Raw genomic sequence first — 19493 nt, forward strand, 5'->3', positions numbered from 1 at the left:
GGCCCAGACTTGCATGTTCATAATATGCACGATGTACTAGATGATGACGTTTATCTCTGAGACCGCTTTTATTACTAGTGCAGCGACGCATTGCCACGTGAATTTTTGGAAATCTCGCAGGTACTTCCCCCTCCCCCCCCCCTTTTTTTTTGCTTGTTCTTGTAGAAAAAGGACCACACAAGACCTAGGTTGCTATATACGCTGTTATTGGTCATTCTTCTACATATTGCACAACCCTTGCATTGGCACCTTATTGAATAAGTAAGGTAATAAATGTTACTTCACTAAACTTGCCTATTCGTTGCTTGTTCGCAATGAAATGACTTCAGCAAGTTTCAAGAACATTTTACTGAGCCACAATGACTCAAAATATGAGAAAATGGTTCTAAATTCGTGACATCACACTGATGTGCCGGCGTTAGCGTTTCAGCATGAAATTTTAGCAATTGAACTTTTAAGTTCATGTTCTCTTTTCATAATCAACCTCTTGCTGGGAAACTTAACAAAATTAGCGTTATAAATGATGCCTTATCTATCTGTCTACACCGATATTTTCTTTTTAGTGTCTCTTTAGGTTGCTGCAATGTAATTATGTCAAGGTTTATGTATGCTGCAAAACTGACCTATGTTGGTGGGCAGTGTCCAGCTAGATGTTTAGTGAGCAGGTTTACTTTCATGCAAGGCATTCTGCTATGGTGTCATTGCATCACGATAGTTGCATAAATCTTCATAGAAGTGTAACGGATGTCACATAGGTATGACTCTGCCTACAAAACTTTATTTTCAACAATAGCAGAGTTGCTTGATGTCTTTCATTTCATTCTGTGTGATATAAAAAAAAAACTTCATAACCCTTATTGATCATAATCTTGGCTTTTTCCTTAGCTTCGTCACAGTCACGGGAGTATGATGAGTTTTACCGTGGCGAGCGCCGCATGGATCGCTTCGTGGGGAAGTACGATCGGAATTCAGGTGCGCTTACCATTTTATCTGTTTTCTTCGTCTCTCTACTTTCCGCTTCTTTTATGATTCGATCGCTGGTCTAATGCAATTCACTTGACAAACCCCATCTCATAAAACCTTTTTTTTTTTCTCTCTCTCTCCCGTTCCCTCTCCTCTTGTGTCCAGTTGGCTTTGATGGCAAAGGACGAGGTGAACGTAAGTTGTCTTAATACTTTAACGTAACGACGTGGGTAGCAAGAATTTGCCTTTTTACAGATAAGCCAGATCTGTAGTTGCATTTTCCTAAGCTAGCATTGTAAGGACACGGCTATGACAAGCAGCATCGCAATTGAAATCAGACGGGGCTGTCTAGTGACTTGTGTTAGGTTTGCTGCAGTTGGCCTGAACTCGGCTGGCAGCTCTGTTTGAACAATGTTTGTTTTTTGCATTGGCATATTGGTAAATTGGCGGCCAGCAGAATGGCAATTTATACGGCAAATGTTCCACAGCTGAGCTTGCCTACTTCAAATCTGGACATTTTCTGTCTTTTCATCCAATGGTCACAACAATATTAGCCTTGTAGGTGCTTGTAAAAGTATGCAGGCACCCATGACTGTCTGTCTGAACATCTCACTGGCTGCCTGTTTGATCCATTGGCCTTTGTTGGCTGCACTGAAGTGACAGTTGGGAGTTTTCTCCTTTGCCAGGTGATCCATACCACTTGGGTGGTGGCGGTAACGACAGGGGTCCCCCTTCGGCTCGGCTGGGGCCCCGGGGTCCTTCACCCCAGGGCCGCTCAGAGAGGAGCCGCCCCTTTCCAAACCAGGGACGCATGCCCCCTGTGGGACCACCATTGATTGGGCAGGCCCCACCGCCTCCTCAGTACACTCCAGGTGGGCCCTCACACAGTACGTTCTGCACCTCCCAAGTGTGATACTCTTTTGTTTGTGTGTGTGTGTGTGTGTGCGTGTGTGTGTGAATATGCTGGTGGGTTGGAGAGCGCACACTTTTTGTCAAGGAGAACTCTTGTAAGGTTAGTATTTAAGTTCTGTGGGGTCTGAAGTGGGGATTATCACACCGTAGTCTTGGGACAAAGGAACGACAACACAGTAGTGCAAACAATCACAAGGGCATTTATTGCACCTTTCATACATCGATGCCTGCTAGCCGAGTTGCTATCCACAAAACATGCCGATGGGCGCGCGACAAATCTAGAAGTCCGACTCATCGCGTCCTCGCGAGCGAGTATGTTCGCTCCATGCTGGATCCCAACGCCTGGTCGTTCGCGTGTATAGTCACGCGAATCGTGGCGCATTCGAAGGCGGCCACACGAGGCGGTCTCGCAGATGCATCGGTCGCCGCGCGCGCGGAATATCCGCGCTGTTCGGCGACCCGCCGGGGAAGAGAGTTGCTGCACGTGCGGCACGTCTGACCCGCTGGCTTCCCGAACCCAAAGAGACAGCGCCTTGTCTTTCCCGAACCCAAGTAACCGCGCAGCGGCGCGACGCTCGCGCCATCTCTCGCACCACGCTTGTACCACTCCGACGCCGCATGCGCGGCGAAGCCGCACTACAGGGGACGCGCTATGCGGGAAAAACATCAGGGGAGGCGCGAGGGTCGCGCATCCCCACAGTTCACATAAGGTAACCCTAACAAAGGACCTCGAATGTCACCGTCGTCACTGTCATAACATGGGAGCTTTCTAACTACTGTCATGTTGCAGGCAACCAAATCGTAAAACTTGCAGACTCATTTGGCTTGCATATGTATACAGTAGACTTCCGTTAATTCTGCCACAACTGAAGGTCCTGGCATTTCTATGGGCAAAAGCTTTCGTTATTTCAGTCCTAAAATTGGCTTTTGTCGGATAATTTGAACTTGATCAGTCAGCGCACATGTGCCTGGCCCCTATGAGGACCCCAGTAGTGAACCCTTTAGAGGCAATGTCTGTTTCGATGGAGCTCGGGGAACAGTGGATGCATTGAACACATAAAAAAAACTGTCGAAAACGCCTGTTTTCGACCTGCCCTAGGAATGTTTTCAAGCAATAACCGTGGTTCAAATGTCTGCTTACAATATTGACGCTATTTTAACGTGCAATTATTTATTTTTTTCTTCTCTCTCTCTCTCTCTCCAAAGAATAGCCTGCGCTGTGCAATAGTATATGAAACCAAAACTGCCTTTGAGGTGTTTGTATGCTTTACTGCGTAACACGGCTGTATACGGACAAAGCTGGCATAAAAACGTGCAGAGAAGCTGACTTTCGAAAACCGGCTGACATTTTGCAGAACATATTTTTCTTGCTAAAAAAATGCAGTGTTCCTTAGATTTTTACTTTTGTGTACAAATTATTTTGTCATTTCTAAGTTAATTCTCTGCTTTGGACACACAGAAAGCAGGCTTGCATTTGATTTGGGGCATGTTAGAATCAGGCAAATACTGGCAATAAATTAGTAGTGTGTCATAACGCTTTTTCTCTGTCTTGTACTATTCAACCCTCCAGATAATTTGATAATAATTAATGGAAGTCGTCTCTATTGGCATTGCTGGAGTAAGAAGACGTTCGTGCCCCATCTACCTGATCAAAATCTGTGGTCTTTTGTTCATCGCTCAGTTGTTACTTTCTTTTTCTTCTTTTTCTTTCTTTCTTCTTTCTTTTTTTCCAGAGCAAACTTAACTGTCATTTAAGCCTAGCTCTGGAGCCTCTCCCTTGTGTGTGTGTGAGACAAAGGAAGCGATGTGGTTTTACTATTATGCTGCCATTTTGCTTGTTGTAGGAAGTGCAGTGAATCTAGCAGTTGTAGCACCGAGCCTTGTGCGTGTGCCTCTATTCTCAGACTACCCACCTCCACCAATGAGGCTGGGAGGACCTCCGCCACCGCAAGTGCACCCCCCGGGGCCACCACCTCCCCTGCGGCCACCGCCCCCGCAGAGTGGTCCCCCACCACCATTGCCAGCCAACCTGCAGGGCCCCCCGCCACCCACTGGGGCAGTGCCCCCACGAACAGGACCGCCGCCACCAAGCCTCCTACGCATGGTGAGGGGCTGTCAGTTGCTAGACGACAAAATCGTTGTTAGGCAAGCTTGTTGGTATGACGACCTAACATGAAAGATAGTGCAAAAACCGCACAAGTAAAATAATGGGAGCTCCAAAAGATCAAGGAAGTGCCCGATGTCAACCGTTCCCGTAATCTTTTGTCCGGTTTGACCAGACATTTTAAGCTAAGTGTCGCTTATGGTTGGCCCCGCTCACACTTCTGCACTCAGGTACTGCGGACAACTGCTTTGATTTTGCATGATAGAGATGGAAGCAATGCACAGTCAGTGTGGCTGCAAAATGACTAGTGAGTGCACTGTCGCACTCCACTCAATTGGCTTTGTAGCAGTCGTTCCTTCTTCAACTACTGGTGCGAGCCTTGTACACGCGTGCACTAGCGTTCTTGCTGCATGGCTGTGGACAAATTGTAAGGATACACTGGCCTGAGCCGAGAAAACTGTAAGTGCTAAACTGAGTCATGCTACTCTCTGATGGGTCTTCGTGGTAGATGTTTTCAAGTCCTGCATGTGCCAAACACTGTTGCTTTTCTCTGCAACAGTCTGCGTATTCTGTGCGCCCGTAGTGCCTTTTCTACCACTGCAGCGCATGAAAAAATTTTGAATTTTGGTCTGAGTAATGGTACAGCATGCTGTGTCAATTACTAATGTAGGAAACTTCAGTGACAGTCTATGCAGGTTTCCTTGAGTAACCTTGCAAGTAAAGCAAAGGCTTGTACCTTCATTTCCTTTGGCCACATAACACTACTTGGACGCTGCACAAACAAAACATATTTACTCGAAGGGCTGACTGTTTTATTCTAAGTGCACAATGTGTTGCATAATTCGCAAGAACTGGCAAACCGCAAGCAAGAAAAAAAAAGGCACTTGGCAGCTTCAAACTATCCTTGTTCGTTGCATTGTAAAACACATTCCTTATGTGTTGCTCTGGATAGGAACCACATCTTGGAAAGAAAGCTATATCTGGGCAGAAGTGCTGTGCTAGAAAATAGCTGAGCCTTTATAGAGCTCAGGCTGCCCTTTGCTTACAGAACATGGTGTGGCCACTTACTGTACTTACAATCTAACGCGCATTTTTCCTCTTTTTTTTTTCCAATGAAACTGGTGCAAAAATCGTGTGCACATTAGTATTGAATAAGACCCTAAATCTGTGTCACTGTATCGCATGGCCACAATGGCCACAACAGCCGCGCCAGTTGTGGCCATTTTGCGCCAAAACGTCATTTTAGCAGAAAATTGCACCAAGACTGCAGCAAAGCATGCGTAAAAGCAAAACCCTCCTTGAAAAGGCAGCAGCCCAAAAAGACATGCATGGAGACAAGACGACAAGGGCGAGCGCTTATCCTTGTCCTTGTGCTCATCCTTGTCTCGTTTCCATCCGTCTCTTTTTGTGCTGCCGCCTTTTCAAACATGTACCAACACCCCCCACTTCGCCACATTAAACCCTCCTTCCGTCGATGCTTCACGGCTTGCAAAACTGAAATCGAAACCAACAGCACACTATAATCACCGTCATAGAAAGAAGCGGTGGTCAGTCTATAAAGTTTCTCACTCTATAGTGAGAAATTTATGGGCTCATCGGAGTTGTCCAGTTTGTCATTTGCTCATTTTTCTCACGGACGTACAACATAGTGCCAACAATTCCTACAAGAAATGATTAGGGAGGAACTGTGTTGCTAGTGCCTATGGGCACTGCAACTGTGGCAGTTCAGCCAGCTGGAAGTGATAGTTGTTTGAAGGGATGGTTTTGGTGGCTGCACAAATTGATTTTTTAACAAAATGTTTCGTTAGAAGTACAATTAGCAATGATTATGCATATGGCCACAAACTTATTGCCCTTGTGCGTAAAGAGAGAAAATACTATTGCTCATAAATTTAGAAATGTGGGTTGTAATATGTAACGCCACGAGAGCAAGGGCAGCTACAAGCAAAAGGATTACATGCAAAATCCATGCAAAAATCATAGTAATAACAATGTTCAACATATTCAAACAAACGCCACCCATCATACCCATGGTAGCTGAATGATTGCAGCGCCAGAAGTTCCTATAGGAATTCTGGTATGGCAGAATCCAATGTAGCCTTGCTACTCTTGTGCTGCCCATACAGCCTCCTCCAAGAGGGCCTCCGCCGCCGCTAGGAGCACCCAGGGGTCCACCGTTGATACCAGATCACAGGGGCCCACCACCTGTGACCAACGACTGGGAGAGGCAACAAAGTGAGATTGAATTCTTCACATCACTGGTGTGTTTTCAGCACAGAGTTGGGACCCATAGCGACAGGCATTTTGTTTGAAATGCCCTTGTGATAGGAGCTGAACCTCATTTTGATGGAAGAGGTTACAACAAAGTAATGGTTATAAAAGTAATGTAAAAATGCATGGATTCAGTAGAGAGAGGATTTCCTAGCATTTTATGCACCCTTTCCTTTTCTTTTTCTGACTTTAAAACAGATAAAATGCCACTTCCAGACTGTGGCTGTGAATGTGCTTGCCTCACCTTTTGCTTCTGCCTGCACGTGATCCAGTAGTGCCAGCCATTTGTGTTGAAAAGGATAGCTGGCGAGGTCCCCAAGGCCAGAAAGTTGAGGAACCTCTGGAGTGGGTGGCCAGCTATGGCTGCCAATGTGCTGCTTTTCCCCAAAAGAGTTACGTTCAACAAATACAGCAGAGCTCTATGACGGGACTGTTTTTGAGTTCCATTGAACCTGAAGGGGGGGGGGGGGGAGTGGCTTGTCAAAACTGTTTGTAGAAGGCGGGTGGTAGGTGACAGCTGTACCATAAAGCAGGGTGAAGGTTGTAAGGCAGGATTGTTAAACTAGTTAGTAGTTGCGTGCCCGCTAGTCCAGGACAAGCTCGACCGCTCCGGCATATTTCATTTTGTGTCTCGTCATCCCAGTTCTGTTTTCCCAACAGGAGAACCAGTAGGTGCTTCTCTATTTAACGCAACAAATTTCTACTTCTGTTGCAGGAAGCTCTCCTGTAGGTGCTAACTGCGTACTTGCATTTCCCTAGCCCCATCGGGCCTTGATGCTGTGGTCAAGGCCATGCACACTGGCTCAAGTGAAATAATGTGCTATTTTTGCCTTAACCCATTATTGCCACATGCTGTGCCACTTTTTACTTTTTATTGCAATGGCAGTTGTATGGGTGCTTGACACGCGATGAAATTGGGAAATTATCAGGCATAAGACGGGTAATTTGAGACTGGTGGGAGAAGCCTTACTTTTGCGATGCACATAAAATATGCTGAGGTGCACTCGGGCCGTCGCTGAGCAAATGCACGGCCTATACACCTGTGATCTGCAGCAGATAATGTGCTTCCATGATCACATGAGCTCCTTGACATGGTACAGAGAGTGGCAGTATGAACATTCGCTGTAAGACGTGCACACCCAGCTGCTCACAATCAATGGGTGAAGTCTATTCATGCTTGCCTTTTATGCACCTGATGTCGCGCTTGTAAGCAGATGTTTACTTTAACTTGTACGGCCCTTAAAGCTAAGAGTTTTCCCCTCTGGGTGAAACCTGCAACTTTTGTGGGCCACCGTCTGCTGGTGTTAAGCCACTAGCCTGAGCCTCCCTGCCTTTTCCTCCTCTCTCAGGTGGAATGCATTCCCTGCCCCCAGTGTCGCAGCCTCCACCCCACCCTGGTGGAGTGCCCCCTGGCCCTGCCCCACCGGGTATGCCTCCCAATCGGCTGCCACCGCCTGGTGAGCTGCTGACCATAGGTCTTGCTTGTTGGCACTCTGATTACTGGGGGATATGATAGGCCACAGCTGGCTCAGGCCAAAGGAAAGCATCTTACCAGGTGGAGAAATTATGCATCACTTTCGTGTTGACTTGATCCCGTCAATGTGGGCCGGAAAAACTTAGCAGAAGTAGTAGGTGTCCAAAGCTACCTGGCACCTCAATGCATATGGTTGTAATATTAATGAGAGCTTTATGATGTGTGTAAATTTTGATGAGGGCGCTGATTGTCATCATTATAATGGTACTCTGCTCTAATAGCCGGACCCCAATACAGTCAACGACCGATTTTTCGGACCCTCTAGGGAACGTAAAAACGTCCGAAAAAATGAATGCATGCAAAAACCGCACCTTTTTTTTTCTTTTTTTTTTCTCGGATCTAGAGGTAAAGGGCGAAATACCAATCTTCCGAAACACTGCCAAAGCATCAATGAAGGTGCTATAAAAAGAGGCGTTCAAAAACTCTGTGTGCAGCCGACTGCCGGATTATTATGTACATGTGCATCGTTGGGTAGCCAGTGTTATTGCTGCAGTGGCTTGAAGAACTTGTTGATTGTTGTTTGGACGGCGTTCCGGTTGCATGCGATCATATTCACCTCGATCTGAGCAAGGGTCATGTCAGCACTGTACACCGATGAAAAAGTCAAAGTGCTTGCGTCAACTCGTCGCTTGTAGGCGGCGCAGGCATTGGCTCCTCATTTTCAACATCGGAGTCTTCTGAATCCCCCACAACCTGACGGACTATTCCCTCGTCAGTCAGTTCTGCGCAGAAGTTGAGCTCGTTGTCAGCGTCAACAAACTGTTCAAAAGTTATTTCCGTGGGTACGGTACTGCTTTCCGCGCTTCGATGCCATCGGCGAGGACGACAAAGACGGAGTGGGGGCCATCGAAGGCAAGCGAAATCCTCAAGTTGCGAACAGTGGAGTTCGCTGACGAGCGTCGAAGCACCTAGGCCTAGCGTTACAGAGCACACTTGACGCAACAGCACAACCACACACCACACTAGCCAAAACGTGGCTTGCGCAGAGAAACGAAATAGCACCTCTCCGGAAACTCCGCCGGAAGCGGAAGTGCGGCCATTTGCGGCGATGAACATAGCCAGCGTGGCCAGACCAAATCGGTGTGTGATGGCTAGATTTGGCTAATTGTGGTTCAAAGCGGTGATATGCTTCGGCTGCTAATCTAGGTGGTGTTGCTACAAGTCGATTTCCTTTGCAAGGGCGCTGCGCGAGGAGCCAAAAGACCTCCCGTCGCGTCAAAAAGTCCGGAAAATTGGACGGCAGGGGGTTCGAGCGTCCGAAACTTCAGATGTCCTTATACATTGATTCTATGGGGCTTGTGGCGGTGCCATGAAGACGTCCGAAATATCAGGCATGTCCGAAAATTCAGTCGTTGACTGTAATGCATCCCCTTTATGCCATGATATGCATTTGATGAGCCAGCTAGGGCTTAGAAGACACCGCATGGATTGCATTGGGTGTTGAGATTGCTGTCGTAATAAATGCCATGCCCATTTAAGAGCTCTCTTGCTTCGAACGATCAAGAACCTTTTTACATCCCGCAGCTCATGATAGGAAGTTATGATGTTCTGGTGAGTCTTTTGTTAGAGAAGTTGTCAGCAGATCAAGATAGATCAGGGACAAGCCGTGCCTCTTTCGACTGCTGTTGATGGTTCGAGCGCATTCCTATGAAAAGCTGCAGTTACTGCTTAAGCTTTTTGTATTTCAAAGCCTACAGCATTGGGCTGCAGATAATATAATTTGAAAGAATGACAGTGTTGCGAGGAACGCCAGCTTGATACCACACCAACACTGCATGTGCCTGCACGTAGTAATGGTAGCCATAGTGAGAGTATGCATTGTAACGCAGCAGAGCTCATAAGTAGAACAAAAGACAGGCAGCAGCGACTTAGCAAATGAGGCGTGAAATAGAAAACAATTCACTAAAGCTCTCCAAACTAAGCAAGCAGCTTCATTTGCCTTCAAAAATATTTTCTTATTGTAAACACACCACTAGATCCACAATGCACCCTGTTGGCATGCTGAAATGTGCAGCATTACTTCCCTGTTGAGTCACCAAGTGACTGGCCACTGGACAAAGCAGCGAGCTTGGTTTCTCTTTCCTGTTTCTTTTTTCTTTCTCGCCCTGCGGTGCCCCCAGTGGTGCCGGCTCCAAACGTGCCGCCGCCAGCGCCCCATGTGAACCCAGCATTTTTCCCTCAACATGCGGGACTGCCGCCACCGCCAACCTCGTCTCAGCCCTCAGACCCGTACGGCAGGCCACCCCCTACGCAGTACACACATGACTACCGTGGACCCACCAATGACAGGTGGGTTGGGGTGGGATTCAACCATACATTGTCTTTTTGGTATATAGGGATTATGGGTACAGTAGGGTGTCATTAAATTAAGTGCCTAAACACTAATAATTGGCAAACATTACTGGAAGAGAGGGTCTCAGGTGAAGGTGAAGGGCCAGGAGGGCATCTATGCATGCGGGTATAGCCCAGATGCCTCCATGTAAAATTTTGGCTGCAGTAAACCACCAAGCTTAATCTGGGTGTCCCCTTGAGTAGTGGTCGGTACTGTAGATGTACTTTCACCAGCCAGGTTCTTCAGGCTCTGAGGAAACTGTAAAGATGTCTAAGTAACTTTTCAGTCATGGGAAGCTTGTTAGGAGACCTTTCCTTGTGCTTCACTCCACAAGTTTCACATTTGTCTGTAACGGTGCCTGATCATGTGACTTAGGCACTACGCTATCTTGTGCAGACATCACGCTTAGCTTTGACCCTGCATTGCCATAAGTTAAGGTTTCCCTGCAAGCTTGCAAAGTTTCCGTTTATGTAGGGCAAGCTGTGCATGTTTGCCAGCTGATCGTCTTTAGACTCTCGTACCACTTTTGGTGACCATAAGTTGAAACTTCCTTGCCTTCTCGCATAATTCTCTCCAGCTTGATTGTTACTGATTGCTACCATGGCATCATGGATTGCTATGGATTGCTACCATGCTACCATCAGGTGTATAACACAGTGACTGCTGATATGCTTGCTTGTAACAAAACTCCTGCCAGCTTGCCAGTAAACGTGATGTCACAGTGTCTGTGAACTACACAGGGTGCAGAACCTTGCTGAGGTTTTATGATGGTATCTTACAGTGCCACAGGAAAGTTTGTACAGCTGACTTTCATTAATTCAGCCTTGACGGAACCGATAAAATTGATTCACTGTCTGACAAGTTGAATTAAACAAGATGCAGAAAAATGCCAAAATACGCTGCTGATCCATTTAGCAGTATCTGTCAGATTCTAATGTAGAAATGACATTAAAGCTCCTTAACTAACTAGAAATGTAACGCACACACAGTCTTTTTGCAAGAAGGGTCAAAGTTCTAATATGTGTAGCACAATTCATTGAGTCAGCTTCGCCGTGTACAGCACTCTTATTCAATAAAGCACGCGAACACAGTTTGGTTTCATATTTGATCAGTGCCAGGCAGGCAACTTTTGGCCCAGTTATCTTGGAGGAAGAAAAGCAAGCATTAAAATCGGGTAAATACCATTGTCTGGCATTGTCAGCTGTTGTTGCTTGTTAAAGTCTGCCCAGAGCAGGCCGAAAATAGGCATTTTCGACAGGATTTTATCTTTTTTTACTTCTGTTCAACATTTTCAGTATCCCTTAAGCTCTGCCAAAATATGCTGCTACTAAAGTGGTTGCTATTGGGGTCATGAGCATGCTTGCTGACTGTTCAAGTTGGAACTATGCAGTGAAGGCCAATTTTATTAGCATCGAAATAATGAACGTTTAAGCCCATAGAAATGCATGGATGCTAACCGGGACCTTCATTCGGGATTGAATTAACTGAATTAGTGGAAGTCTACTGTGTAATTGATCAGGTCTAGGAAAGTGCGTGTCGAAAAAAAGCTAGTCGGCAAATGTACTTGTTAAAGGTCTTAGCTGCACAGTCATTCTTTACATTGTTTGCATGTAGCTCTTGCCAACTATGCCTTGTTGCTACCATTGTACTGTGCTTGCACCACTTTGCTCTCAAGCCACATCGAGAAGCTCACTCAATGTTATGAAGGGTCTATGTATGGCTCGCTTCTCCGATGGGCTCAGTGGCAGAGCCAGACGCACTTTCAGGGTCTCTAGTCCAGCAGCTTGGAAAACTGAAATCCTGGAGCTGTTCGGGCAACTGCCAATCAAGTTACTTTATTTACTTGCATAATGAACACACTTCTTTTCCCTAAAGATATGCGTGAAGTTGGGTTGCGGGGTAAAATTTTGAGCAATTTTCTTTTTCATGGCCACCTCGATTGCACCAACAGGTGTGTAGACAGCTACACGAAGTAAGGACGGTAGTTTTGTTGGCCGTATGAACTTGCAAACATTCACTTCAACGCAAACTGAGTGGCGAGAACACAGCACGCACAAGGGTATGAGCCGCCATAGACTCGGCCCCTGACGCAGATCGCTTTCAAGATGGGGCATGCCGTGCCCCATCCCCTAGCCCTGGCGCCATATGGGCGACAGGAAACTGTGTGTTTCCTTTCCGCTTGGCGCCCTTGTGCACAGGAGATTAAGCCACGATCGTCGGCTTCCCTTGCGTGCTTTCACTTGCACCTACAGCACTTCGCATGTGGTGAAAATGTTGATGGTGGAAAAAATGCACCTGGAGCATCCATGTACAGTTGCCGACCGTTTATTCGAACCTCACGGGGACTGTGGAAATGTCAGAATAAACAGGTGTCCGAAAAAGCAGATTAAGAAAAAGAAATTCTTTATTTCCACTCGCTTATTCGGGCTCGGGAGTAGGCTTGAAGAAATCATGAATGCACCGTTGCATGCTGTTCCGTTTACGCGCAATCAAATAAGCCTGAAACTCGGAGAGGGTCGTACGGTCACTACAAGCAGCTGAAAGCACAGTCACTGCTTGTACACGCTCCGCATGCGACGGCAGCGTAGCACATGGTGCATCATCTTCCTACTCGAAGTCGTTGTCCTGCGGCACAGCAGAAACCTGACGAATGATCTCGCTGTCGTCGAGTTCTCCGCATCTCAGTACAGCAGTATCGGCACCTGTGAAACTGTGAAATGAAACGGTGTCTGGAATTGCAAAGCAGTCACTGCGCAGGTCTCGGCAGAACATTTTCGTCGTCAGTAGGGAGCACATCGGAATGCGACAAATCTTAGGCCTCCCGGCACCCGCTTGCCGGCATTTCCCAGCGTAGTCTGCGCGGGTGCTGTCGCCGCCATTAGAGACTTGACGCGATGTTTCCGTATGCCGCGTTGGATCACCACAACCTCGACACATCACACAAAGCAAACACCACCACGCCGTCACGTTGATACCAGTCTTACAAACGAAAAATGTGGCTACTCGCAGCATCGTGCACGAAGAAAGAAACAAATCAGCTGCTGAATCAGCTGATTGTCTTGACTTGGTTTACTAAGCTGAGACTGGAACTGCTGTGGCCACAAACCAGGCAGAAACGATGATGAGTGGGGATTTGCAGTAGCGCCACTTTGTGGGGCAGCAAGGAGGCTCCGTTGAAAACAAAAATGGCGTTCAGCAAGTCGAACCATGCACCGGTCAGTCTGTGCATGGTGCTCTCGATCGAGTTGGCTCAAGAAGTGTCCGAAAAATCAGACGAGAGGTTGCAAGGTGTCTGAACTTTCGGCAGTTGTTATACATTATGGTCTATGGGGATAATGGCAGTGCCTCGAAGTAGATTGAATAATCGAGCATGACCAAATTTTTGGAGTCTGAAAAATCTGTCGGCGACTGTAGCTGCTATCGCAATAAAAGTAGCAGACACGGTATGATTTGGCATTGGACCCAGTCAGATACAATCGTGTCCGCCAGACGCCATATCAAATGCCAAATTGTACTGTCTGTCCTGCTTCACGGCAGCAAATTCAGGGTGCGATCATTATACGAGAAAAAGAAAAAACACACTTCTTGATTGAAAAAGTGGGGGCTGCATTCATTGCACAAGTGCATTCATTATGCGAGTGAATACGGTAATCACATCAATGACATGCACAGTTTACAAGGTTATGTATGTTGGCATCTTCTCAAAGCTCTTCTCCCCCCCTCTCCCCCCAAAAAATGCCTTCGCACGTTTTGAGTGTGCACACAGAACAGCAAATAGTGTGTGTAAAAAGATGGCTGGCTAGTTTTTCATGGCTTCGTTCTAATATGGGATAAGTGACCCTTGGAGGTGACCTGATCTTCAGTCACAGAAATAGCGCTTGGTTAGTTGATATCCTAAAAAAAAGACAGGGAATTCATTAACTGGTTCGAACCAGCACTTGTTCCCAACCTAACATTTGGCTAGGGCATACAGAAGAGAAGCTGGCATTAAATTGTCGTTCACGGGCCCCTCTGCTAGTCTGTTTTTACAGCCCAGGAGCAGCTCTGAACCGTTGCAAGAGAGCAGTTTCTTTGTCAGGGCCCTGTACGCTTGTCTCGTCTAACTCATTGCTTGCTATTGTTTTTACCAAAACAAGGTCCAAGTTTATCGTAGCTGAGTTCAAAGCTTTTGCTATAGATGGGAAAGCTGAAAGCTAGTAGAACACATTGAACTTGATGATGTGATTCTTTATCTGAAGGCGCCAAGTTAATGCTATCAGTTTCTTACAGTAAAGCTAATGTTTTAACACACCTTGCACTGTTGTATTCACAAAAGCACTTTTGTATGAAGCATAATAGTTTGTGTGCTGTTGTACTCTAAAACCTTCTGAACACAAACCTGAAGCTTTTGTAGACCACCATGATATTGTAAAATCAGACACATTCATTATACTCAACTCACATTGGACAATTTCGAAGCCCCATCAGAATTGTATTTCTCTATTGCAAATGGCTCTGTTGCTCAAGCTGCTGAATGGAGCCAATCGCAATCGAGCAATTTGATCTTGATAGGGCTTGATCACAATCGAAAGTGTGCCTTGTGGTCGGGATAGTATTATTTTAATCATTGCTTTGATACGATAACTGCCATGTCTTGGGCTTTGGCCATTCATTTTCTGTTTTGCTTGCTTGTTGCCTGTCTTTGTTTTGTTTTGTTTCATTTTGCATCAGCTTTGATTTGTTGTACTTCTTATTGCTATTTTTTTCTTCTTTTTTTCCTTCCGTTTCCTCTGTCCTCTAGCCACCCTTATTCAGTAGATCCGAGGCAAGTAACAAATTCTGCTTGGGGTTCATACTTCTTTTTTTTTTCTTTGCTTCTTGTTTTTTGAACATGCTGTGCAAGAAACTGCAGACTAGTTACCCTAGCTCGAGAATTGACCTTGTCACTATGCACTTCTCGCGATGCTTACTGCTTAGCGGAGCTGCAGTACTGCTTTCGAGTAGCTGCAGTGAGCTGCACTATTTTGGAACAGAGGGTACGCTTGCTTGGCCCGGAGCAATGGGCACGTGTATTCACCAAATGTGTGAAGCCATTGTTGTTCCATCAGAGCTGCAATCTTGATGGGGTGCTGCCGGATAAAAGAGGCATCAAAAGCAAACATCAAAGTAAACTTGACTGTTAGATGAGCCTTTCTCGAACCTTGCAAGTGCTTTCATGTCAAGAGATTGCTTAGTCGCAAAGAACGTAGCGACTGAAGGAGCACAGTTCCTGTCGGTTACAACAAATGGGGGTCGTCTCATGTGCTACACTGGCAACTAGAAGCCAAAAATTGAGTTCTTACTTTAACAAAAAGTTCGCTTTTGGTAATGGGGATATTTTGGAGATTTGGAGCACTTATCTGCCACTTCAGGTTGTCTTTTGGCAATATTTGGCTTCGGTGTCTCTTTGGGGCCTGCAGTTGCGTCCCAAGTTTGGCAGGCACTGTGCAGTATCTTAGTACTTGCCCCTTTGTGCTGTAGGCAAGCACATTAGAGCACTGTTATGTAGCTTTTGATCTTTGTGTGCTGATAGGTTTCTGTAAATCAAGCATATTGCTGCGTTTAATTTCTGTAAGGTGGTGGAAGTGCATTTGATGCATGCTACAGTCGAACCTTGATATATCGAACAGCGCAGTGATCACTAAATAGTTCGATACAGCCAGAATTCGATATATGAAATCACGTAAAAAACGAGTGAAAAAGTACTGCAAATCAATCAATTAACCAAAGGTGCGATCGGGGATCGTTGTTCGGAGCACGTGTTTGGTTGCCTCGCATGCAATTGGCCTATGTCGCGCCGACTTCATCCGCTGTGCGAAGTCTGCGCGCGGCACAACCAAAAACACGCTCCGGACAACGATCTCCAGTCGCACCCCAATTGTGGCGCAGTAAATACTCACTTGACGCTTCACACAAATTAGTTATTTGGCTGAAAGTACTGCACCAGTATAGCCCGCTTCTTATTGGCAGCCGTGTGCTTAAACATGGATTCCTCAACACAGTCTAAACAATCCACAAGTGATAGGCCAGTGCCCCTATAGCGTCACAGTAGTGGTGTAGATGGGCCAAAGCAGCTAAAGCCCTGGTTGACGTTGTGAGCGGGGCAACATCAGCACTTGCAGGACCAACAGCGTGGCAGTTTAGGCAAGTTGGTGTGTCGTGACTTTTTTTAGGCTTGTAGCGCAGCTGAGAATGAGCAAAGGAAGGAAGGTGGAAGGGGTACTTTGTTCTTTCCTATTCATTGCCCCTTCCACTTTCCTTTTTTGCTCGTTCTGAGCTGTGCTACAAGCCTAAAAAAAGTCATGCAGGATCAACCTCGGCAGTGTCTTCGTTTGGCCGCAGCTTCTGCTGTGATCTCCACGTCCGTCAGTCGAAGCATATTGAAACATTGTTAATAGCAAAGTATTAAGTGGTGTCTATGGATGAGCCCAGTGAGCGTGCATTGTCGCGCGTCTTTGTAGATGCAAACCGCCAGTCCTCGCAAGACGCGGCAGGTGCAGAGCGCAGTACCGAGGAGGTGTCAGTGCGGCAAATATATTGCGTCATTGATGTTGTCGAACATTGTTGAACTAGCTAAGTCACCGCGTATGTACGCCGCTACGTTCAAGTGGCGCCCTCGGTGTGATCGATGTGTGCAGCTATAGTGTGCAGCAGTTGGGAACGCCCATTGCGCCACCGCTATCTTCAAGGATGTTGTGGGAAAGCTCACTGCCGGTCAATAGAGTGCGCATGGTCCGGGGTGGCAGAGTTCGATATATCCATTTTACGTCCAACCGCATTTGAAATAAAAAATAAAAAATGCATGCGATTTTTCCAGTGATATAGAAAAGGTTCTATGTGCGCAATAATTCAATATATCCGTGTTTGATATATCGAGGTATGACTGTACTAGTCTTTCGTTGATTGCAAGACCATTTCTACTGCTTCAGTTAGGTCTGCTAATTTATAACAAGGTACCTCTGTATAAAATGGTTACAGTACTGATGGTGTTGATAGTGACATTTGTGAATGAAAAGGGCATTTGCAAGTTATGCACTAGTGCATATAGAAACAGGGGAAAAGCTTTTTTGTACTTTGAAATCATCGCCTAGCTTAGTTCAGCCCATACTCCTAATGTTATGTACAAGTGCATTGTGTTGCAGAATAAATTCTGATTACTGCAAAAAAAGAAAGACTAGGGCAGGTAGTTTGCTGTTGTGGTTTTGTTTCAACACATTTGTCTTGCATGGTATGACGCTGTTGAGTGCATGTCTGGCTCTGTAGTACTATTTCGGTGTATTATATGTGAACCCTTTCTTTCTGTGATTGTTTACGTCCTCAATTCTTTTTATTTCGATTCTTCCATAACAGGAGTATGTTGCCTGCATCATCATCTATGCCCTCAAGGTACTCAAATTTATGGACTCATAAACATTCTGGAGTGGGGTTGCGGCAATTAAATTGACTTGTTCTGCACATCTTGGGTGTTACTGTAGTGCCCCCCCCCAAAAAAAAATCTGGATGCCTGTGTTTCTGTGATGCATGAAGTGGCTCCAGGCCCTGCAGTCTGGTACTTTAGGTAATGTGCCAACTCCAGAAGAAATGCTGTAGAGGGCCTGCTTATTGTTAACCACCAGCCCACAAGCCATGCTGTGGTGCTGAAGTAATCTACTATAGCTGTGTTGTTTTAGGCCTCTATCTTAGCACAGTTAAACCTCAATATAACAAAGTAGGTAAAATCGGCAATTTGCTTCGTTATATCGAAATTTCGTTGGATTGAAATTCGACATTTTATGCAAATAAGTGCTGTTGCCAATCGATTTTTCTTGCATGGAAAGGGGCCGCAGAATTTTCGGAATCGGGCAATCGAAGAAAGCAAGTTTCAGTGAGAAAACAATTCATTTTGATGGATCTGGGAGTCAACTATGAGGGATATGGTTCCATGCCACGTCAACGATATCTTCACATAGGCGGTATGGACACACTTTCGCGTGCAATCCTCCCCCGTAGCTGATAGCTTCGCCAGCAGCGGGAAGCGAATGCTTCGTCTGCCTCTCGCTCCACTGGGTGAGATTGCGCAACCTTCGATACTAAACACACGGGAAGACAGCTTACATGATGCCATGCGGTCTCGGCACGCCCACTCTTTGCACGTGCGGTAGATTACCTCTACAGCAGGGTGCGCAGCTGCATATGCGCTCAGCAGCGCTTACAGCCACATGCAGCCACAGCCAAGATGCGGCTCTCTTGTCACGCCGTGGGCAATTTGAGAGGGGCACTCGTAAGGAGCCGCCTGTAATTTGATCATTTGACCGTCTGCGTCTGCGGCAGTTTCCATTTATTGTCCCGGCATTCCTTTGCTGTGGAAGGGAAATTTCGTTATATTGGAATTGCATACAAATACGCTTCTGTTCTCATTCTATGGACAAAAGGCTGTGAAAAGTTGAATGCTTTGTTATATCGAGGTTTAATTGTATTCACTGTGTTCTGGCAGTGCTACGCAGGCAGGTGGTATCACTGGTAAAATTACGTTTATTTCTCGACGTTCAAATTTATTTGAAAAGTGTTTCTCCTCGAAGCATGCTGCTGCAAGTGTGCTTTTCATATTACCCTTTAAAGAGCAGCCGTGTTGGTTGTGATTTGTTCATTTGTGTCATGCCTCCGGGCTGCTGCAGTAATCTTTCAGTTCTGATGTTCAGCAGAGTGCTGTGGCCTTGCTGCACAAATGAAACCTTGTAGCTCTCTCTGCTGTCACGGCACTGTGAGAGCTTTAATTGAATGTTCTTTGTTGCCTTTGTATCGACCAGCACTGCTTTCTCTGGTGCATTTTTAAATTTATTGGTTGAGCCGCCCTGTCAATTGCAATAATGTGACCACGGAGTTTACAGTATTTTAACATTGGCACATTTGTTCTGTAGTTCCCGAAAGTCTTGAGGTGAACTAATTTCTTGGTATCGCATGCAGAATGACCCTCCTTAATCTACAAACACATAAGTAGGCCTTAGCAGGCACTGTAAAAAAAAAAAAATTTAGTGCCTTAAGGTTCCTATGTCAACAAGGCTGGCATAATCAGCACTCTAAAAGCGTGATATAGAGGCGAACCCATTTATAATGCACTCTGTAGTTCCCTGAAAAGTGATTGTTGTATCGGTAGTTTGTTATATGTGGACTTGTCCTTCAAAACACATAAAAATTAACGATGCTGAAGTTGGTAGCAGCAGTTACGATTCGATGCCACTTGGGTCCAAAAATTTTATTTTTAGTATCTCGTCTTTTGTTGCCAACACTAACGCATCTAGCTGAAAATTTCCATTAAAAACGTCATATATAGAATGAAATGCAGCAGCGTAGCAGTTTCAAAATGGCGCCTGGCCACTTCT

The 19493-nt window shown here is 46.0% G+C and overlaps 1 protein-coding gene across 17 annotated transcripts in view; it reads left to right on the forward strand.

The window, feature by feature from the left end:
• LOC135913822 (cleavage and polyadenylation specificity factor subunit 6-like) overlaps positions 1-19493 on the forward strand; it is a 69962-nt gene that overhangs the window by 27666 nt on the left and 22803 nt on the right. For 7 of the 17 annotated variants that reach the window (XM_070535836.1, XM_070535838.1, XM_070535848.1 and 4 more), the window contains 9 exons: positions 886-972; positions 1129-1158; positions 1650-1850; positions 3780-3979; positions 6106-6214; positions 7600-7706; positions 9895-10073; positions 14897-14920; positions 17485-17520. In XM_070535836.1, the coding sequence (XP_070391937.1) occupies positions 886-972; positions 1129-1158; positions 1650-1850; positions 3780-3979; positions 6106-6214; positions 7600-7706; positions 9895-10073; positions 14897-14920; positions 17485-17520 (973 nt within the window). Of the gene's footprint in view, positions 1-885; positions 973-1128; positions 1159-1649; positions 1851-3779; positions 3980-6105; positions 6215-7599; positions 7708-9894; positions 10074-14896; positions 14921-17484; positions 17521-19493 lie in introns of all 17 variants that reach the window. The other 10 variants (XM_070535842.1, XM_070535846.1, XM_070535847.1 and 7 more) reach the window with 7 other exon arrangements.

Source organism: Dermacentor albipictus, chromosome 3 (genome assembly GCF_038994185.2).
Source record: "Dermacentor albipictus isolate Rhodes 1998 colony chromosome 3, USDA_Dalb.pri_finalv2, whole genome shotgun sequence".
In the NCBI taxonomy this organism is placed as follows: domain Eukaryota; kingdom Metazoa; phylum Arthropoda; class Arachnida; order Ixodida; family Ixodidae; genus Dermacentor; species Dermacentor albipictus.